The 23,860-nt window shown below is 38.7% G+C and overlaps 2 protein-coding genes across 2 annotated transcripts in view; one reads left to right on the top strand and one right to left on the bottom strand.

Annotated features, from left to right (window-relative positions):
- The first annotated feature begins 273 nt into the window (after window positions 1-273).
- LOC121428022 lies at window positions 274-5,664 on the top strand. Its single transcript, XM_041624925.1, has one exon. It carries the CDS (start codon window positions 274-276, stop codon window positions 5,662-5,664), a length of 5,391 nt encoding a protein of 1,796 aa, XP_041480859.1.
- An 11,109-nt stretch (window positions 5,665-16,773) lies between these two features.
- Window positions 16,774-23,860, bottom strand: part of LOC121431528 — a 46,342-nt gene continuing 39,255 nt past the window's right edge. Inside the window, exons 12-14 of the mRNA XM_041629085.1 lie at window positions 19,720-19,787; window positions 18,598-18,819; window positions 16,774-17,656 (exon numbers count right to left, since the gene is read on the bottom strand). Of these exons, the coding sequence (XP_041485019.1) occupies window positions 17,608-17,656; window positions 18,598-18,819; window positions 19,720-19,787 (339 nt within the window). The 3' untranslated portion in view covers window positions 16,774-17,607. The remainder of the gene's footprint in view (window positions 17,657-18,597; window positions 18,820-19,719; window positions 19,788-23,860) is intronic.

Below are 23,860 nucleotides of genomic sequence, written 5' to 3'. Positions count from 1 at the left end.
TGATACGTCGCACACAAGGTGCATGTATATATTGAGAATAAACATTCATTCAACTGTACAAGGCGTTGCTTGGATTTATTCTTTGTCGTCGGGTGTCGTTGCTGATGTGCGTTTGAACTTTGTTGATTCTGGGGTTTGATTCTGCAGCTACATCTCAAAGTTTACAACTATTGGACGACCTCAATGTTTACAACTCTTGGACGCCCTCAGAGTTTATAACTTCGGACGTCTTTGACTGTGTGTATCAAGGTGTGAAGAAACGCAGATCTTAAAATGGAAGTTGCTGCCGAGAAGGACGACACAAGGTCGACATCATCGAAGGCAACATCAAGGGCCAGTACAACCGCCAGCACAAGGCTGCGGGAAGCGAGAATAAAGGAGGAGCTTGCAAGAAAAAGACAAGAACAATTGCTCAAAGAACAAGAACTTAGGAAAAAAGAATTCGAACTGAAAGAGGAAATGGATAAAATGAAAGCGGAAAACGAACTGGAAAACGCCAGGGCTGAAGCGGCGTTGTGGCAAGAGGCTGAAAATGAACAATATGTATTAGGAGGTAACAGTAATTTGCCTCTTTCAGGAATGCCTGAGCCTGACATTACTGACATAGATCACAGAACGCAGGCATGGTGCAACCAACAGGCACAAACTCCTGAAGGGGGCAAGGATAATGTAATGAATGTACATGCAAATGATTTTATCCCCAATACAGACAAGGTCGTGGCAGGTGCTCACAAGGAGCAGGCAGGCCATGATGGGGACAAGAAAGGTCCAGCAAATAAGGTGAGTGATCTAGGAATTGCAAATATGCTTGCTATGGCTATGAGTTTGCCCAAACCAGATATACAACCCTTTTCTGGCAATCCAGTCGATTACTGGAAATTCATGAATACGTTTGAGGTGAACATAGGGGATAAAGTGAATGATGATAGGATGCGCTTAAATTATCTCATACAGTTCTGCACAGGTAAGGCACGCGATGCCATAGAAAACTGCATCCTTCTGGAACCGAGTGCAGGATATGCGCGTGCAAAGTTAATTCTTCAAGATCAATTCGGTCGCAACTACATTGTCGCCCGCGCTCATGTTGAAAGAGTATTGAAACGGTCACATATACGGTCTAGTGACAGCCAAGCCTTGTGGGATCTGGCAAGGGACATGAGAAGGTGCCAGATCACAACATCTCAGTTAGGGTACACTGCTGACATGAGTACGACAGAAACCTTACTCAAGATACAGGAGCTCTTACCTGTACACCTACAGGGGCAGTGGGCATCGAAGGCTCACTCACTTATGGAACAGGCGGTCATTCCAAATTTCAGTCATATGACTGATTTTGTGGAACAGGCTGCGAAGGTGGCCAGCAATGTCTTTGGTAAGCACATTGGTAGGAGTCAGTCTGGTAAACAGCAGCCAGCAAAATCCTCAACCAAACCAAAAGGTGGTGCAGTTTTTAGCACTGCAAAGGAAGTCCAAACTGCTAAGTGCCCTTGCTGCAGTATGAATGGGCATGGACTAGGTAACTGCGATGACTTCAAAAGGAAATCATCAAATGAGAGGCACTCTCTTGTGAAACAAAAGAAGCTGTGCTTCAACTGCTTGAAACCGTCCCATGCAGCAAAGGAGTGTAAAAACAAGGGCGTTTGCAGAAAAGAAGGATGCGGGAAGAAGCATCACACCCTAATCCATCTGGACTTCCAGCCAAAGGAGGATAAGAATCCTAAACAAGGAGAGCTGCAACTTGGGGCCGGGAAATCGAATGAAGGTAGCTCCCATGCCGTCGGTGGCAGAAGGGCAGTCTCCTTAAGAGTAGTTCCTGTCAGAGTTGTTAATGGAGATAAGGATGTTACGACATGGGCACTCCTTGACAACGGGAGTGACGTATCGCTTTGTGAGCATGGTCTCATACATGAGCTTGGGGTGGTCGGTAGGAACACCTCCTTCAAGCTGACAACTGTGAACACTGCTTCATCTCAAAAGGGGATGGAGGTGTCCTTGTCCATCCAGAGCCTCAATGGCGATGTAGAGTTCGAAATACCTTCGCTATGGACCATCGATAGGTTACCAACTTCACGTCAGAGTATCCCAGTTCAAGAAGACGTGAACAAATGGCCACATCTTCGGGGAATAGAACTCCCAAATGTAGCTGAGAGCGACATAAGGTTACTTATTGGCTCTGATGTCCCTGAAGCATTCTGGGTAGAGGAAGAGCGAAGAGGTAGGAGGAAGGAGCCCTATGCAATTCGGTCTCCACTTGGATGGACAGTCATGGGACCAACAAGTTCCAGGTTCACATCCAGAAAAGGCTCGGTCAATAATGTGACCATTGACAGCCACCTACAGTTTCAGCTGGAAAGGTTCTGGCAGATGGATAAGATGCCAGGAGATGAAGCAGATCAACCTGCTGAGTCCACTGAGGATCGAAGGGCAAAACAGATGATGGAAGACTCTGTTACATTGACTGATGGGCACTATCAGTTGGGGCTGCCATGGCGACGCCAACCTCCCAATCTTCCAAACAACAAATGGCTGGCAGAGTCTCGTCTCAAGTCTCTAAAGAGAAGACTTCAGCGAGACGAGAATCTCCATATGAAGTACTCAAAGACAATGAAGGAGTATTTGTCTAAAGGCCATGCTCAGGAGGTGACAAAGAACTCTGAGCAAAATTTCCCCTTATGGTATCTGCCACACCATCCTGTGACACACCCTATGAAGCCCGAAAAGGTGAGGGTTGTGTTTGATTGCGCAGCAAAGTTTCAAGGAATCTCCTTGAATAACCAGTTGCTAAGTGGTCCTGACCTAACAAACAAGCTTATAGGTGTGCTTATGAGATTCCGCCAGGAGAAGATAGCACTAGTCGCTGACATTGAGGGCATGTTCCATCAGGTCAAGGTGACACCCTCTGATGTTGATGCTCTTAGATTTCTTTGGTGGCCAGATGGTGATTTATCCAAGGAACCAAAAGAATATCAAATGCTGGTGCATTTGTTTGGTGCCACGTCCTCTCCTAGCTGTGCAACATTTGCCCTTAGGAGGACAGTTGAGGACAACAAGGAAGCCTTCAATCCCGATGCTTGTCAGACAGTCAGAGACAACTTTTACGTTGATGACTGTCTCAAGTCTGTTTCTTCCAAAGAAGATGGAAGAAGATTGGTATCTCAGTTGAGAGAGTTATTGCAGCTTGGCGGCTTCAGGCTGACTAAATGGGTCAGCAACGACATGGACGTCTTGTCAGACTTGCCTCAATCTGAACGTGCTGCATCCATTGTAGATTTAGACTTAGATAAAGGCCACATGCCTACAGAGAGGACACTGGGAGTTCTGTGGGATATGGAGACCGATGCTTTCCAATTTAGGGTCTCGACCAAGGATGTACCTCACACAAGACGAGGTATCCTTTCTGCCACAAGTTCCCTTTATGACCCTCTTGGGTTTGTGGCCCCCTTCACTGTCAATGCCAAGATCCTTCTACAGGATCTGTGTGCAAGGGGACTTGGATGGGATGAGCAGGTTGGAGATGAACAATCCAAGGAATGGAACTCGTGGCAGGTTCAATTGTCAGATTTGTCTTCAGTGAAGATTGCTAGATGCTACAAGCTAGACATCTTCGAAAGTCCAGAGTACCACTTACATGTGTTCTCTGATGCCTCAGAGAGGGCATACGCAGCATGTGCCTACTTGCGTGTCACAGATGGCAGCAAGGTTCATGTCACATTTGTCATGGGTAAAACAAGATTAAGCCCAATCAAGAAAATGACAATTCCAAGGCTTGAGTTATCTGCTGCTGTCCTTGCAGTCAAACTTGCCAAGACCATTGAAAGAGAGATTGGGATCCCTCTGAACAGTTTCACCTTCTGGACTGATTCCACTGCTGTTCTTCGTTATATTTCAAACGAGAGCAGACGATTTCAAACCTTTGTTGCTAACAGGGTGGCCAAGATCCAAGAATGCACCAGCAGGGATCAGTGGAGGTATGTTGATACAAGGAATAACCCGGCTGATGATGGTTCCAGAGGAGTTCCAGCAACAATGCTGTCTCGATGGGTGGATGGCCCAGCCTTCTTGAAGAAAGGTGAATCTGAGTGGCCGAGGTGCCCCATTACTCATGAATCAAGGAAGAATTCACTTGATGACGAACTATCAGGAGAAGATCCTGAAGTCAAGAAGAATGTCTTCACAATTACTGCTGAGGACAAAGTCATTGAGCCACTGATTAACAAGTACTCCACATGGGACCGCCTGAAAAGGGCAGTTGCATGGATTTTGCGAGTCAAGGTTCATCTCTATTCCCGTGTCAAGAAAGATGACTCGCACTCATCGACTGGTGATTTGACAGTCCATGAGTTGAAGAAGGCTGAACGAGCACTCATTCAGCATGTACAACGGCAGGCCTTTCCATCTGCCTTTAATGGATCGTCGTCATCAAAGACTTCTCTCAGGAAGTTGAATCCCATTATCAAGGATGGGATGTTAAGAGTAGGAGGGAGACTTGACAGAGCTCCGATTGGAGACGAGGCCAAACACCCTCTCATCTTGCCGAATCATCACCATGTGACACGGTTGCTGATAGAGCACCACCACAAGCAAGTGGGTCATTCTGGTGCAGGGATGACATGGGCATCCCTTAGGTCCAAATATTGGGTCTTAAAGGGAGGCGCAGAAGTCCGAAGGATTCTGGGTCATTGCCTTCAGTGCAAGAGGAGGAATGTGTCTCGCGGAACCCAGTTTATGGCAGATCTACCGAAGGAAAGGGTAACACCAGGGACACCTGTATTCCATAATACAGGTGTAGACTTCTTTGGTCCCTTCTTCATCAAGCAAGGTAGATCCCAGGTGAAGAGGTATGGCTGTATCTTCACATGCATGGCTACAAGGGCTGTGCATCTTGAAGTAGCCAATTCACTTGAGACAGACACATTTATCAATGCTCTCAGGAGGTTTATTAATAGAAGAGGCCAGCCGGCAAAAATATGGAGTGACAACGGATCAAACTTCCGAGGTGCTCAACGCGAGCTAAAGGAAAACTTGGCCCAAGTCAACTCCAAGAAGGTAAACAGATACCTGGCCCAACGAGGAATTGACTGGGAATTTAACCCTCCAGGTGCCAGCCACATGGGTGGCATCTGGGAGCGAGTCATTCGATCCGTCAGAAGGATCTTAGGAATTCTTCTGAAGAATCAAATATTGACGGATGAGGGTTTTATCACTATGATGTCTGAAGTGGAGGCAATCTTGAATTCAAGACCTCTAACTCCTCTGACTTCAGATTCAAACGATCTGGAGCCCCTCACTCCCAACCATCTCCTGTTATACCACAGGAACATGACTGTGCCTCCAGGCATCTTCACAAAAGAAGACTGCCTTCTACGACGAAGATGGAGGCAGGTCCAGTACTTGGCGGACCAATTCTGGAGGAGATGGGTCAGGGAATACCTCCCCATTCTCCAACAACGCCAAAAATGGACAAAAGAAGAAATTAACTTCAAGACTGATGATCTGGTCCTCATGGTTGATGACAGTCTCCCACGAGGTCAGTGGCCACTTGGTCGGATATGTGACACCTACCCTGACAAACATGGACGCGTGCGACAAGTAGAGGTGCGCATCGGGCCTAATCAATACAAGAGGCCAATCTCAAAATTATGCTTGCTAGAAGCTGCGAAATAAATTACCATCATCTGAGCTGCAAACTTAAATGTCTCATTCAACCATCATTCAATATATCCTTTGTGTTTTTCCTATTCAAGAACTTGATATTTCGGCAATAATTTATGTTGATGTGGCGGCTCATTGGCAATAGTAAGCAATACTTCACAAGTCCTAAATCAATCACTTTATGTGCACGCAGAATTGTTGAAAAGGGGAGTTTAGTCAAGGAAGATTTATTCAATAGGAATCTTATTTCCTTCTTCAGAGTCAAGTTTATATGATAATTCAATAAGGAATTTTTTTGGTAGTTTATTAAGCTTGATCTTCATTAAATTAACTGCCGCATATATAAGAATATTCGAAATGAGTCTTTGGTATAGAGCCTCATTTGGGGCCGGGTATGTTGCGGCAGATTCCATTAAGTTATCAAATTTATGATGAAATGTAGATTGTTGGTTTATACTTCATGTAGCCAGCTATAAATTCTGTCGTAGTCAATGTTTTTATCTATAATTGAATGTTGCATTATATATTTTTTGCTTTATATAGTTATGCACCCCTCACCCTATCTATCTCTCTCTCTATCTCTCTCTGTATACTTCCTGTCCACTTATACTTTACTGTAATGTAATATAATGTTTATGGTTAGTATGTGCAGTGGTATACCTGCTTGACCAACCCAAGCGCACTAAGTCCATGAAAATCACTTTGGTCAATAGAGAGTCCTTTGTTTCTTGTCTTTGACCATCCACCTTGGGGGATAAGCTTGGGTGTGGAGTGGGGTATGTAAAAGAAAGCCTCAATTGAATAGAAGTCAAGATCAAAGACACACATGCTGTACTGGTGTGCCTGCTTTTAAGATCTCAACATTTTTAGGAAGATTTTCAAGTCTATGTCCTGAGGAAAGTTGTCAAAATCCCAGATAGCCAAAAGTTGGTAAGTTACAAAACTTGTATAACTTTGTAGAATGCATTATTGCTGTTGTGACCATATAAAGATTGTGTTGTTTAAGTATTCAAAGTTTATGTAATTTCTGTCTAAAATTCATGCCTGAAATTTGGCACGGTTAATAGCCTTCAAGATACTCTAACAGTACTGAACTACATGTATATGCATATTGTATTATACTGTCTGTACATAGCAAGCACAGTGAAGTGAGAGATACTGACAAATCTATGAACCTAATTTGAGTTATACAGATGTATTCCATGTTTATTGAAAGGTTAACTATAACCGAGTAATTTATATACTTATTCATTTATTATTTCTTTTCTACGCACATATTTGATGTATTGCACACGGGATTCAAATACAGTTTATAATTATTCTTTATCATATGCATTCATATTAAGTTTATACCTGAGTTAATATCATTATCATTATTTCATTCAAGATAATTAATCATATTTGAATTGTTCACTAAATATTTATATCTGTATATAGTATATATATCAACTGCAAACAAATTACAATTAATTACATTCAATAAGAGTTTGAGTCAAATTCGATCAATAATTGTGATAACTGTTCTAACAATATGAACGAAACCTAATAACGTTTTTATTTCCTCTGTTTATTCATGACCTCATAAAGTGCACAAAAATAACAGATTTCTGAGAAGGCTTACATTGTCAAAACTGTAAAGAGCTAAGATACATTCTATTGAGAATCCCTGACGATAGAAGCACAGTTAGTCTTAGTTTTAGACTTTATAATGTAGATTTATTTATATATCATTTTGCACTATGTATTTTATTGATGTACTATGTTTTCGTTGCACCCTAAGCTTCATGTCATGATGTTATTGTAAATATGTATATTTTCTTGTCTGTCTCTTGCAGTAAACCACACACACACACACGCACGTACACACACATACGTGAACACACACATGTTCTCACGCTCACACGATTGACCACACCCATACACCGCTTATGATACGTCGCACACAAGGTGCATGTATATATTGAGAATAAACATTCATTCAACTGTACAAGGCGTTGCTTGGATTTATTCTTTGTCGTCGGGTGTCGTTGCTGATGTGCGTTTGAACTTTGTTGATTCTGGGGTTTGATTCTGCAGCTACAGGCTCTCTTCCCTGTGCTAATACGAATATCCTACGGGCGTCGCGTTGACCGGAGTTCGCTTCTTTCAGGTTTTTTTTTTTTTTTTGGGGGGGGGGTTGTCAAAAATTCACAAATTCTGTCGATGCACGTTGTACGGCGGTGAAAGGGTCAAGGAGGGGGGGGGACAAACGAAGTCAAAGAAAAGATGATTCCTTTCAAAATGCACAAATCAAAAATGAAGAGCAGAGGCTTTTGTCGATAGTTGGCGGACACCATCGGAACCTCGATCTTGACTTTGGACAACGACATAATTATTTGCAATTTGCAATTCATCGTCCGGTGCAATTCTGCGGATGATCTGCTGTCCCAGTCCACCAACTTTTGACAAAAGCCGGGGCGGCGGAAGTTAAAAGTAGGGAGGCGGGGCAGAGGGAAGGGCGCCTTTTCTGTCGAAAAGGGCACTATCTTAAATATGGCCGTATGCAGACAATTATCGCTGGGGGGGGGGGGCAGCGTATGTAAACTTCTTGTAAAAAAACATAAAAAGCGATCGAGGGAGCAAAGTGACCAATTAAGCTTATCATTGAGGCGCTTTTTCATTTTGTCAAGTGAAATTGATGGATTTTGTGCATACTTTTGGCGAAGTTTGTGAAAATCTGCATTAAAAAAAATTCGGGGGGGGGGGCAAAAATACTTATCTACCCCACTCACATGATTATTTTCAAGTTTTAATTCATTAATGTTCACTTGCAGAAGGAGAACGGCAATAAATAAATAACTCGGGCGCCCAATGAGCACATTGTTTCAGGACAACTTATCTGATATGAAGAACAGGTACCTACGAGAAGGCAAAGGGGCACTCGTTAACACATAAAACATGTCTTCATGCTAAAAGGGGCATAGAACATGTTCGTGAGGGGGCATTTTTGAGTAAAAACAAATTGTATGACAAAGTGCACTTATTGGTAACACCTAAAAAGGGGCACATTGTGAGAGGGCATTTTTCTTGCGTAAAAAGGGGCACTTGTGCTTGAAAAAGTGGGGGATACTGTGCCCCCCCCCCCCAGGAACACCACCCCCGTCTCTCCATCGTGATTTTCATTGCGCATTTTGATGAGAATAGATGCGTTATAATGATATTTTACCCAGGGTAGCCACTTCATGCAGTTCCGAAAACTCACTGTGGGCCCTGCTTAGCATGATTATTACCTTGGGTTTAGGCACGGTGTAGAGAGTGTCTCCGTAGTTAATGCAAAAACTCTCTCGTCTAATGCTTTCTAGATTTACTGCAATTTTTTGGTAATAGCCTCCTTTCAACTAACCATATTCTCAACTTGGAAAATTGCAAAATGCAGCTGCGCGTATTGTAAATCTATCTAGCAAGCGCAGCCACACCACCCCCTATATTGAAAACTCTTCACTGGTTGCCCCTGAAGGAACGCATAGTCTTTAAAATCCTTCTTTTGATTTTTCGTACAGTCAATGGAACTTCCCCCAGTTACAATATGTCTTTGATGCATCATTACCAACCCTCAAGAAATTTACGATCCTCATCATCCCGGCTCATCATCTAATCTCTTACAAATTCCAGTTGCTAAGAAATCATGCAGGGAGGGCCTTTGCTTATGCAGGACCTAGCCTGTGGAATTCAACAGTTTGAAAACCCAGAATTCAGTGACCACCTTCAAGAGCATAAAATTTTTTTTTTTATTTTTTTTATAGACATTGACTTATTGTTCAGACATGTATTACATGTATATGTAAATAGTTTTTGTTGTTCTGCTCTGAAGCGCCTTGGGCATCTAATCAAGATGGAAAGTGCCGCTTATAAATCTTATGTATTATTATTAATAAATTCACTTAATTTGCTATACAATACAGGTACTAGTAATCAAGTGTTTTTATCTGTAATGTTGTCAATAACACTTGATTATTTCGGGAAGGTCAATATGTAAAAACAAAAATGTATAGACCTCTCTTCGATATGTCTCTCTGGCCCATATAGTTCACCAACAATGCATAATTAAGGAATCGCGAAGTAAGAAATGCTTGTTTGAAAATAATTAGACGGGGTGAAAGACGGAGGGGGAGTAAAGTGGGCGGGAGCTCTTGCCCCCCCCCAAAAAAAAAGAGTACTAAGTAAACTGAAGGAAAGAAAAGGAAAAGAGAGAAGGGTGAAATATGATATTATTTTCTGAATATTGTATCAAAATCTTTCACAAAATTGGATTTTTGTAATGAAAATGTTGGTATTTTTGCTCGCTCGCTTGCAACTTAGAATTTTTTTTTCGCAATACGCCATATCTAGCCTCCTCAACATTTTTGGCTCACTATGCCCCTCGGGGGCTATGACGATATGGATTACCCCAATAATTGGGCGGGGGCAACCATGTGCCCCCGGTGATCATTTTCATGAAATGAAGAGGAGAAGAAAACAAGTGCCGAAATGTGAGGTCTGTATGAATGCATGAGTTATATAACTCTTGTCTGTCTAAAGGGTTATTATCTCTGTCATTTGATCGAAAGAAAAATAAAGTATTCTAGGTTAATTGCGCCCCCCTCTCGCACCTTCCTCCATCAATCTCAAAGTAAAAATGTTGTCTGGAATAAAAAGAATATGATATTACAAGGAATATAATCTCACTCAACAAAAAATGCAAGGGATGGATTTGTAGTGATAATCACTAATCGGACCTGAAAACTAAATATTTCAAGTCTTTCTTTATTTTGTGAGCATGTATGTCACTGAACAGAATAATGAAAGCGCGAAGTGCGAGCTGAATTTCTTTGTTTATTTACCTGCAAAACGGGAACTTTTAATCACTCGAATAATTATGTAATCCCCAAGTCATGATCGAAATATGTATCTCTTTAAACAGAAAATTCAAGCGCAAAGAGCGAAGCCCCAGCGGAGTATTTATTTTGAAATAGTTATTTGAAATTTTGCTCTTTACATAATATTCTCCTCCCCTTATATTCTTTGCTTTCAATTTTTTTTCTCTTTTCATTGTCCTCTCTTTCCTTTTTTCTCATTCTTTGTCATCTTCTTATATTTGTCTACAATAAGAGGGAGGAAACCCATCTGTCTTATCATGCTAGGCCTATATTCTTTAATTAGAACCAAGATCGTATTAAAGACTTTCACATTATTCACGACCTTATTGATAAATTTAAAGAATCCATAAGTGTTTATATGACTAATTGTGCCTCATTCGAAGAAATTATATATATAATTTATATAAAAACGTGTTAAAATGATGCTTGCATTTACATGTTAACGTTTAACGAAGAGATGGGTTTTCACAATCATTAAGGACCATAAAATGCCGATCATCAACAAAATTAGCAGCCTATCAAAAGCAACAGTCAGCCTATTGAAAGCTTTATAATGACACATGTCATTGAAAATCATATTTGTGATCAAATAAACTTATGATTAAAACATCTATAATTCTCCCCGTAATTCTCGGTTTCGTTTCTACTGTCCTAAGACGCACTGTTTTCCTAGCTAGCTGTTGTCTTTGGATCCGGGGAATCCCACTGACCTTCGCATGGGGAAACCCCCTTTAAACCTTGTGCAATTGTTGACGGGGATGCCCCAAGTTCTCCGATGCACAATCATATTCGAACGTTTTTTGTTAATACATAAAACATACAATCTCAGAGCTTGTTCTTAATCAACATCTTTTACAAAACACTCCGATTTTTTCTATTTATTTAGATTTTAGTATATTCTTGATATTTACTATCATCTAATGCATGTATTATGATTCTTGATGATTCATAATAACATACCATGGAAATCCTTAAAGGGGAATCCAACCCAAATAAAAACTTGTTTTTATAAGAAAAATAAAAATCAGACAAGTTGATAGGTGAAAGTTTGAACAATATTGGACAAATAACAAGAAAGTTATGAATTTTTTTAATTTGTAAATATTGGTAATCACTATACCTATGGAGACTTCAAATTGGCCGCTTATGTGATGTCATAGTGATGTAAGGCAAGGACTACTCTCCCATGTACTTCAATACATATTATGGCTAAAATGTCATTTTCCCCAAAAGTTTTATTTCAAATTGTATTTTTCTTTCATGAGGACATTAAACAATATACTACCTGGGTTATATTTAGATTACTGCCCCAGGGGAATGGGTAATTAGGAGAAAACCACAAATCGCTGATAATAAAGTACATGGCCTACGGGAAAGTTGTCCTTGCCCCTTGTCATAATTTACTTACCCAGTTGCCAATTTGATATCTACATGGTATTAGTGATCTCAATTTTAAAGCAGCTATAACTTTCTTATTGCTTATCCGATTTCTTTTAAACTTTCACCATTCTGTTTAATTCATTTTTCTCCTTCCCAACACAACATTCTATGGCCAAGGTTGGATTCCCTTTAAAAAACATGAAGCCATATGTACTAAGGGGGGAAACAGGTGTGATGGGGGGGGGGGGGGTGCAATCATATTATCCCACACCTTTTGGGATCAAACCCACCACTCAAAAACCTGGAAAAAGCAGAACCATTTTGCTTCCCCCCTCCCAAATCCTCCTTTTTGCTCAATGCCCCCCCCCCATACACACACTTATACACTTTTCAGGAGCTGGTTGACACCCTTGGCTATTTAACAAGGCATATTGGCCCAGGAAAATGCAGCCTCCTCTGCAACATTCACATGTAGCACAGTACAGTGAGTAATGGGCGGCAGCTGGGTATTCCGATGCAAGGGGGGGATTCAGTTACTCTCAACTGAATTACAGTTATACAGAGTAACGCAACGTATATAAATTCATATATTTGTTGCTATTTATTCTTCTCTCTTCCTTATTTTTTTTTTTTTTGGGGGGGGGGCAGAAATTGTTCCATGGGGTAGGCTTTCTTTTAAATGTATTTTCTTTGATTGGCCACATTTCTATCCCAACATTAGCAAAAAGAAAAGAGAGAGAGGGAGGAAAAAGGAAAAATTGCCACTCTTAAAGGAAAAACATTTGCATCCTCATTTTCAAAAGGGGAAGGGGAAGTATTAAGACGGAGGGGGGCACTACATACCTATGTCACTCAGTGTACTACTTGTGTACAACTTAGTGCCACAGGTGTCGTCAGGGAGGCATGTGCCCCTTGCTCCCCCCCCACTTGCCTGTGCTGGGCTATGCAATGTGCTGCATGGACTGCATTACAATAATTAGTGGCATATCAAAGCATAATCTGTCGAGGAAGCTTATATAGCTGGCAATTACTTTAGGGACATCTACCCCCCCCCCAAAAAAAAATAGCATAAATTTCAAAATGCAATCCTCCTTTTCTAACTCTTTCCCACTATCCTCTTAACACAAAACACATCAGCACAAGCCCATGAAATATTTGTGAAATCCAAATCGGAATTTATTTCCAATCCAGCTCCAAAGGTAGTAATAATTATATGAAAATGCATATGCATGTATTTGAAATTAGAAACAATATTCACAATAGCATATGGCATGATTGATTATTATATAACAGAATAAAACAAGAGATTTGAAATACCCATAGAAATACTATGTAGAAGTCAATAAGAAAAGGCATGAAATTCTTTTTTTAAATGTCAAGGAAGCAAACAAAAATTAAACTAGAGAAAAATATAATCTTTGTAGGAAAATAAAGTGAGATAAATGGGGCATTCTTATACACTATTTTCCTTTCATTATCTGTGCCTTTTTCCCCCTTGAGGATTTCCCCTAATTTTCTAAGGATATATATACAACATATTTCAAAATATGGCATATAATGTGACCTTTTAAATGACACAAGCAGTGGAAAAGTAACATTATTTACACATTGCACATCACATTCATAGTTACAGCAAATAAAATTCTATTCTTACATGATTAAAAAATACCTTAACCAAGAAAGATCTTAAAGGGGAAGTTCCCTCTTAATAAAAGTTTGTGGAAAATAGCAGAAAAACTAATTAAGAATATTGGTGAAGGTGTGAGAAAAATCCATAAAAGATTGAGAAAGTTATTAGAATTTTTAGAATTTTATTTTTTGTGACCTCATATACTAGCAGCTAGCCTATATGTTATGTAATATAAAATGCATAAATTTCAATTTTTTAATGGTTAGTAATGACTCACTTCTTTGATTAATGACTCACAATTAATACAGGCATTAAAAAAAATGATTTAAATCCCATATAAAGCTTTGGTAATGGGTCAATAAAGTAATTCAAGAATCACTGAACTTTCTGATTAAAAAATAAATAGTTGGGGCTGGATCTTTTTTGAGCTGTAAATTCTGTGGGAATAATTGATATGAAATCCCTTTCTTGGTGTGTTTTTAGTTTCCTTATGAAAAAAGGACACTCTAAATACTTGTCTCACAAATTATTCTGCGATTGGACGTCAATATGGTACCTTCAGAGACCATATCCAGAAATTCTCGGCCTAATCTACAGGTGTTTGTATATCAAAAAAAACAAAGAAAAAATATACAGACATTTTCATATTAATCCTGCAACTGATCAACATAAGTTTGCCCATGTTTTTGCGCATGTTTTTATTTCATTTCATCATCACAGCATTTTTAGAGCATATACAATCATATAATCTACGAATGAGATGGAACAGTGACAGATGTTCTTGGAGGTATTTGCCAGAACCAAATAACAGTTACTCAATTTGCCTAATATTTTGCCTTCAAGTAATTTAGGTGTCAAATATGTCATCTCACATGAAGAGGAAACAAAATTTTGTAAATCTTAAGGCAAATTCGGAATACTATTTAATACTTACCCATCCATAATTTTAAAGGTGGAGAAAGGGTTTTGGGTGAGTTAACACTTATTACTGGTGGAGTGATGGGCTTAGAGGTCCTTGAGAGGTCTAAACGCAGACACATAGGGAGTATTTTCTAAATACTTGTGAATGATCAAACAAGTGAGCAAACAAATTGACCTTTTTCATGACAATGTTGTCAGTGTGTTATGTAGATCTATACATATCTGGCAGGAGATTCAAGTTGCTTGATCTTATTATTTCTACTTCTTATTTTCACCATCATCATTGTTTTTCGTATTGAATATATTTAATAGCAATTGCATGTATTTTTTTCTTACTTGATACTTCAATAATTCAGTCATCAATTCTGCTCACTAAATATGATTATATATTTAATGTACGTTTCAGTTTCTGGGTAGCCCCCCCCAAAAAAAAAAAAATTACATAAATAAACATGTTAACAAATGTTGAACAATCAATCTTCAATCTCATTGCCAAAGAGCAATTAATGAGAATATCCATGACAACACAAAATTTCCCAATAATACATAGAACAATACCCTTTACAAGTAACTTTTAAACAAAGTACTGAAAAAATGTGAATAAAGCACACCGGCAAAAGACACTAGTCACTAAGGACATGTTCAATGTTGATTTTCAAATTCAAACAGCAATCATGAATAAAAACTCAATTACAAAACAGAGCACAGACACTATTCAGTGTCGAAAATATAACGCTGATTATTTGTCGATCGCCCTTAAACTTCCCACTTTCGTTAGTGCAGCTTTAGTGCGCAGTCTGACCCACCACAAGGAAGGTAAATTTTGGCATCTGCTTGTGTAGGCTTCCACTGCAAGAGCAAATTTAAAGCCGTTTCAAAACTCAAATCGTGTTCAATGTCGCATTCTCGATGATGAAGGTCGTAAAATCTGAGCCAATCACGTTTAAAAACGCATCTTTTTCGATTTTTAGATTTTCCTCCGAATCATGATTTGAGACACATTTACTTTTATGACCAAAAAACGAAGGACATTAAACACACCCTTTGTTTCTCATTAAATTGCACTTCGTAATCACATTTTCTATCATGACTGCCATTTAAATTTGGAAACTGACATTGAATACACCCCAACTCAGCCACACTCGGCCTGACATGTATAATTCCACTTTTATCAATTACCCAGTAAATAACTTCCCCTATTTCAAATGAGAGGTGGAGGCAAAGAGAGAAAGAGAGAGAGTGCCAAGAGGAGAACAATACATTTCCATGCAATAGGAGATACTGATTTACAGAAATGTAAAGCCGATCAGGGGCCCGTAACACAAAAATTAGCAATGATTGTAGAACACTTTTCTACAATTGATTCCATTAACTACAATGTACAATCAATCTTAAATATCAAGCACACGATCAATCGCTAACCTTTGTGTTACGGGACCCAGATGAGACATGCATACAGGGCCTGCCTGAGCATGAATTCAAAAACTGTAAGAAAAAAGAACCCTCAAATAATTTTCCAGAACTTTCTTAAAGAAAATGACAAAGTCCCATGCATTTTTGCTTTAAATAGAAAGGATATTGTATAGTTTCGTCAACCTTAATGATTATGAAATTCCAACCCATGTTGATCCTGTACGCACGATGTACATTAACAATGCCATGGCTGTTTATATGTCTTAAATCTGATAAAATTCAAGTACAGACATTTATATTTATCCATTATTAAACAATTCAATAATTTAAATATGAAGTGGACTAAAACACACTACAACAAAACGATGAGCATCAACAATTTGAATAATCAATATCTGAATTGACTATAGATTTATGGGTATAAAGATTGAATGAAATTTAAGGAACATTATTATAGTGAATGAGTAGTACAGTGCAAGAGTCCTGGTCTAGTGGTTACGACTCTCGTCTTTCAATCCAAGGTACGTGGGTTTGATTCCCAACCATGGCATGTTTTCCTTCAGCAAGAAATTTACTCACATTGTGCTGCACTCAACCCAGGTGAGAGGTGAATTGGTACCTGGTATGAAGAATTTCCTTCATTGCTTCAGTGCATATGAGGCAGCACAGCCAAAGCTGGGATTATAATAGCAGCGCTTTGTATCCTCAGGCAAAAAGCACTTAATAAATCCAACTACTATTACTGTCATTATCATTACATATTGAATTCTCTTTACTTGATCTACCAGTTGCCTCATGTTCATACATGGAACAACATGCAAGATTTAGGATAAAAAGATATGTGTGGAATTGTGTAAAAAATTTGATATTTTTCCATGGGAATGCAGCACACTTGTCAATATCAGTGATAAGATTAGAAGCCTCCATGCCTACAACTTGGGTGTTAAAACACACAGTGCTTCTGTTATGTATTTATGTGTGTGCTGTTTTTTTTAGTAAAATGAGCAACATCAATGCCAAGAGAGAGAGAGTGAGACATTTGCAGTTTCTTTCACATTTTTGCCATTTCTGGAACAAATTTTCCCAAATAAATGGTGAATATATTCAAAAATTCGCAATTAAAAGTAAGATGTACTCAATCTCATTCCAGCTGATAAAGTAGTTGTGCCATGTCTCCCACTTTTGATCTCATGGTGTCTCATGTGTTCAATCATGAAACATATACATGCTAATGTTAAGAATAGGAACACGATACAGCTTGGTTCTTCAGACAAGCTCCTCCATCTTGCTTGAGGCGGTACAGAATCATGTGATGTAATATCAATTTGATAACGAGTGGAAAACACAACATAATCAAGCAACAGTCTATAGTACTTATTTCTATCTGAAATACTGTTTTACAGCATTGTTTACGTACAATGTTATCATCTCGTGGTGACTTCTCTAAGTCTTCATTGTGACCTCATTGAAAAACTCTCGATAGTTTCAAGCAAAGACCCATCATCTTCATGAACTTCTCAATTTTTTGAAGCCTGATCATTGATCTCCTAGGTGCTCCGGGCAACGAGAATATCAACTTCAGGGAAATATTCGGATATGTTGCAGCAGTACTGGTTTGTCTTTGGGCTGCAACACTAAATTCCTAGAATTCATTTCTCAGTAATATGAGACTCTGTATGCTGAACCATAGCTCATGTCAGGGAGAGATTATCCAGTTCACGGTGAGAAGTACACTCTCAGACAGCCGGCATTGGGTGTGGTAAACCTGCAAAGAACAAAAAAATAAAGAAGAAAAATAATTAGGATATGATATCAAGCTCCATTTACTGAAGAGAAATACATGGGTTATCCTGAAAGAAAATAAAATAAGGATGAAAATTATTATTCAGGAGGAAGACAGGAAGAATTGTGCCTGCTTAAATAATTTTGAGGGAAAATAATGAATGTTTGTTTGAAATCTAAAGGCCAAGTTTAACTCAATAATACGTTGAATTGAAAGAACATAAACAAATGAAACAAGCTTTAAATACTTCATCAAAACTGGATGTCAAAAAACCAAAGGTTCTGGCACATTAAAATTTGATACACATTCACAAAAACAGTGATAGGCAAAACAGTGGAAAAATAAATGAGCCAATAATTTCACATAATTATTACTTCTTTTGATTTAATTACAGGAGATGTCAAACCATTTTTGCTCTAATGATGTAGAAACATGGTTGTGCTGAGATTTGTATGGAACATGTACAATCATAAGTTTATACCTCCAACCTTAAAACCCAAGAAAGAGGGTGGGACAAGAGGGAAGACAGAGGCTGAAAATTAGACATTACAGAACTTCCTATACATTATTACAGACCGATTCTTCACAAATATATGAAGTAGCTCTCTGTTGTACGTCATAATTAGAAATGTCCCTGAACTCCTAAAGGACAGTTCGCAGGAATGTTATTGTAACTCACTGTGATAAAAAAAGGTTTATACATCATCAAATCTGCAAAATGTTTACAATTTGTTTAACAAAGATACATAAAGTTTAAAAATTTTATGACACCAGAGCTGGAAGAAGTGTGGTATCATTCAGATTTATAACAATCAATTTTACCGAAATAGAAAATTTCATTCAATTTGAATGTCTTACAGAGCTAGTTTACACAATCAACTTGACCACTCTTCAACAGAATGAAATAATCATTTTATCCTTACCTGTAACCTTTCTGCTCCAAGAACTTCTCTACGGCTGGTTTCAGTCTGGCCACACCCCCTTTACTGTGCCTGCCCCGCCCTGTCACCACCTCTAGGTACCTCTGTGGGGTGCCATGCCTTATTTGCTCTTCTCTCTCGAACAGAACCTCCTGGAGGGCCTCTAAGGCTTCCTCCACATGGAGATTGTGCAGATCTAGCTTGTTCGCACCCGTTTCATGTTTCCTAGGCAAGATGAAAAGGGGACTTCACATTAATCAGAATTGTCGAGTGGGCTGAATCACAAGGCTATTTACAAAGCTATGACCATCTCCATGAAAGATTGGAACATGTAGCATGAAGTGATTTGTCCATTTTCTCTGCTTCACCCCTCATAAAATTATCAATATTTGCACAGAAAAAAATACGATGGTTTACAGACAATTGATAACATCATAGCAATTCAATTATGACATCATGAGTCATGTTATAAATAATATGTCAATAAGTGTCACTTTTATCTCAAGAGTCTACACCAGCTTCAGCATCACTAATATACGGAAGAGAACGTAGTCCTGTATGTCTCCCGGGTGCTTCTTTAGGGGAAATTACAGACAAGAAAAGCATAACTTTAGACAAAATGATTACAGTAGTGCTAAAATTTTGAAAGGAATTTAATTGGTCTGCCATATTAATACTTCATGCATGGCTGGTACACATTCTTTGGTGCTAAATCAAATTCCCACTTATAGCTTGAGTCAAAATAAAAATTTTGTACATTCAAATTCCAGGCAATAGATGGCAGGTTCGAATCCCACTGGTTCCAATTTTTTCTGACTTATGATTTTCATTACAGATTGAGCATGTGATCATAAACACATAGGAGTGATGCTGAAAATTTGTTTACAAAATTAAATTCCTGTTGTCAACAAGCAACTTAATGCAGTTCATAGTCTTGGCAAAATTTGAGCAGGATTGTAAGAAAAGTAGTCCCCTTTAACCATCTGAGAACTTTGGGGGTATCTCATTTAGGATACGAACAGGTTGCCAGTCAGGTATGCATAAAATCATGATTAACTCATGAATACTGAAGTGTTGTTAAAAAACACCCCATCTATGCTTCAATGTTGTAATGGCAATCTTTACCTTTGTTTGAGCATCATTTCTGCAGCTCTTCTGTTGGCTTCCTTCAGTTTCATCGAGTGTAGACGTCCCTGAAAGAAAACAAACAAGCATAGAGAAATTGCCACTTGGATTCCAGTAGGGTAAGATAAAATACAACACAGATAATGTTAGTGTGTGACATCAATGTTGTACTTTACACAGGTGTTGTACCTTCTGTTTGGTGTCTAGGTATGATTAAGCCATTATTCAAAAAGAAAGGTTCCGCTGATGATCCAGACAATTATAGAGGCATCACTCTTCTGAGCTGTGTTGGTAAATTGTTTACAGCATGTATTAATGCCCGGCTTTTGCTTTACCTAGAGTGTGCTGGTATTTTAGGAAGTGAGCAGGCTGGTTTTAGAGATGGGCATAGTACCCTGGATCACATTTTTACTTTGCATGGTCTAATTGATTTGTATTTAAACCATGGGAAAAGAATTTACTGTGCTTTTGTTGACTATAAGAAGGCGTTTGACCTTGTAGATAGGTCCAGTCTTTGGTCAAAATTGATATCATCAGGGATTAATGGAAAAATCATTATGTATAAGAATGCAAAATCCTGTGTAAAACTCGGTAATAATTTGTCTGATTTTTTTTGTTTGTAACATTGGTGTACGCCAAGGAGAAAATTTATCCCCCCTTTTGTTTGCACTTTATCTTAATGATTTTGAACTTTTTGTTAGTAGACATTATAAAGGTATTGATATGTGCTCTTCTGCAATAAGAGAGTATTTAAGTGATGAGGATGTTGAGGTATTTTTGCGTCTGTATGTATTATCATATGCTGATGACACTGTAATATTTGCTGAGTCTGCTGAGGAGCTACAGTGTGCTTTATCAGCCGTTCATCAATACTGTGGTTTATGGAAGCTCACTGTAAACACCAGTAAAACCAAAGTTGTTATTTTTTCCAGAGGACGTGTCCGTCGGTTTCCTCAGTTTATGTTTGGTGAAAATTCCCTTGAGGTTGTTTATGATTACACTTATCTTGGGGTTATTTTTAATTATAACGGTTCTTTCAAGAAAGCAATGAAAAAAAAACAGATTAATCAAGCTCGTAGAGCTATGTTCCATTTGAAAAGCAAAGCCAGGAAACTATCCTTACCAACTGATGTTCACTGTGAACTGTTTGATGTACTTATTGCACCAATTTTATTGTATGGAAGTGAAGTTTGGGGTTTTGAAAATTTAGAATGTATTGAAATGTTTTATAAGAAATTTCTTAAGAGTCTTTTAGGTTTGAAGCGTGGAACAGCTAACTGCATGGCATTTGGTGAGCTCGGGAGGACAAGCCTGTCTTACAATATCGAGAAGCGTATGGTTAACTTTTGGCTTAGATTAAATGGAAATGTGCATGGGAGATTGAAACTGTCTTGTATATCTATAACCTTTTACGTCAATTGCATGATGAAGAAATCTTTAGTCCCAGGTGGATAGTTAAGGTGAAAGATATTCTCGACAAATGTGGTATGTCTAATATTTGGTCCGACCGAGCCATCTTCGTCAATGTAAATTGGGTTAAATCTGCTGTCAACCTTCGTTTAAATGATATTGGTCAGCAGAATTGGAGTTCGGAAGTAAATAGAAACCGCCTTTGCACTAACTATAGGATATTTAAAGAAAGTTACATTTTTGAGGATTATTTGATCAAACTTGATTATTCGGATCGGTTAGCATTATGTAGATTTAGATGTGGAAACCATAGACTACCTGTAAGCGAGGGACGATATCTTCCTGATCAAGAAGTAAAATTGTGCACCTTGTGTAAAATGAATGATCCAGGTGACGAGTTTCATTTTCTTTTTAAACGTCCGTTTTTTTAAAAAGATCGGAAAGCTCTGATTAATTCCTTTTATGCTCGTCGACCGAATGTTTTGAAAATGAAGCAGCTTTTTAATTCTAGAAACAAAAATGTATTAAAGAAATTATCACGATTCTGTCAAATCATAATGTCCAGATTTTGATGTCTTCACACTATTTCCTTTTACATTGTATACATATTTTGAAAGATACTACTGCCACTGTTTGCCATTAAGTACCTATTTAACTATTATTTAGTAATAGTATTTGATCATTAGTTAGTTAATTGAAGTTGTTTGCCTTATGAAGTTCATGATTTGTAAATAGTATATATATGCTTTCTGTGTTATCTTTATATCTTACTTGTTTGTTATTCTTCCATGCCCCCTGGCGGGGCCGTTCAAGAATAAAATTCATTGTCATTGTCATCATTGGCTGTCTCATTAAATTTGTATACCAATCATTTCATAAGCATCCCTGCTTCACAGAAAAATGTGAGAGAAAAAGGTAAAATGTCTACCAGATGGGTATATAGAATAAAAGGTATAATTCAAAAGAAAAAATTATAATGGTATGTGGTACATGGGAGCACAATTAAAAGGGGAAATTCAATAAAATAAATGCCCCTTTCCTTGTATGCATGATTTTTCTCCATTCTTAATTCAATTTGTGAACTGCTTGAATTGTGATCAATTGAACGATTTTAAAGTTTTTATATGAGGTAGAAATCACATAAAAATAATTTCAGAAAGTTCCCGCATGAAAAGGGGAGATGTACACATCTCACATCTTCATATGGAATTGCTCTTATCCCTTAGGTAAGATATAGTAACGAACCAGTCCGCTCTACGGTTTTTGCATTAAGCGCAGATGGCGCTTTTACGGGCAAAACACACAGCGTAAGGCAGTTCTCGCAGACTATAGATATCGGAGTATCGCGATGATTTTGTCACTTTGATGCTGGATTGCGGTCACCTGACCAACTCCCCGCTCCTCTCAAACTGGGCTGTATAACAAAGTTTTTACACTACTGTGGATGTAATTTTAGGTAATTGGTGTCAGTGTTAATTGTGATAACCTGTATGAGATTCTGAATGGTGAATTATAATTAAACTACGAAAATTGTTAATTAAATCACCATTTCCAAATTGTCATTAATAGAATCTGAATGGAATACTTCAGTATAAGCCATCTCATAGGAAATGAGAAAACCTCCTGACTACTTCTATTTGGATACCGGTAGGCAATACTTTTACCTCCCCTTGGCTTTTCTGTTTATTTTCTACAGACATACACCGCTACATGTCCATCATGAAAGTTATAGAACTACTGCTGGTAATCATTTTTCAATTCACAATAATCATGGTCACCATGAGACTTTACAATTTGTTTATGTGACAGAAGAGGCAGAGCCCGCTGAAATGGTAAGAGTCTATGGGCTCTAACTGTTCTCAGGACTTTGTTGAACGTTCAGACGAATCATGGTCTACAGAATGTTGATCTAAGACTGTAACAAACTTTGGGGAATTCTCTTAATAGGACAACATAGTGTTTCAATAAAGTTAGAAAGGCCATTAATCATCTTGAACCCTACAAGATAATAACTGGATGAATTGGTTGAACTTCAACTTCTCTTTTCTATGTTGTTTTGCAGCAGCATGGCTTACAAGTGCTGCTACTATTCTGGTCAGGAGAGAGCTGCAACTGGAGAGGCCAGGAGCTAAAGAAACTGACAAAACATGTGGCACAAGTACACAAAGAGTTTGTTGACCATGACTCCACTTCTAAGAAGCCCACCAGATCTATGAATTGGGCTCTCACTGTCAGTGGCACGATCTACCAAATTCTTGCGCTAGGGGCCACCAATCCCCAAGCTCAGAGAGACAATACCAGCGGGGAACTACATGTAGTTGCAGATCTCCAAGCAACTATGGAGGTACAGTAGCTCAGGCCGACCTATCTCACCTCAACAGACCAGTTCTTCCGGCACATCTTCACCTAAATCAAGATCTACTCGACAGAGTGGCCATCAAGCTGATGCGACTTGTCCGGCTGACCAGAAGTGCTTGAGCAATGTAGCCACCCTGGTGGAGGAATCAACCAATCAGAAAAAAGACAAGCTCTTTCACATCGCCAGAAGTCTCTGTCACACTGAACGTGTATGCAGGTCAACACACTATACAGAGCATACCATTCCAGCAGGTGTAAGGATTACCTACCATCACGAGCCCCTTCATTTTTGCTAGATGGTACTGTTGACACGCATATCACAATTGAAGTAAGCCGAAAGGAAATTGAGCAAAAGGATGACTGAATAGCCTTG

Source organism: Lytechinus variegatus, chromosome 1 (genome assembly GCF_018143015.1).
Source record: "Lytechinus variegatus isolate NC3 chromosome 1, Lvar_3.0, whole genome shotgun sequence".
NCBI classification, from domain to species: Eukaryota; Metazoa; Echinodermata; class Echinoidea; order Temnopleuroida; family Toxopneustidae; genus Lytechinus; species Lytechinus variegatus.
This window is presented reverse-complemented; position numbering and strand designations above follow the sequence as displayed.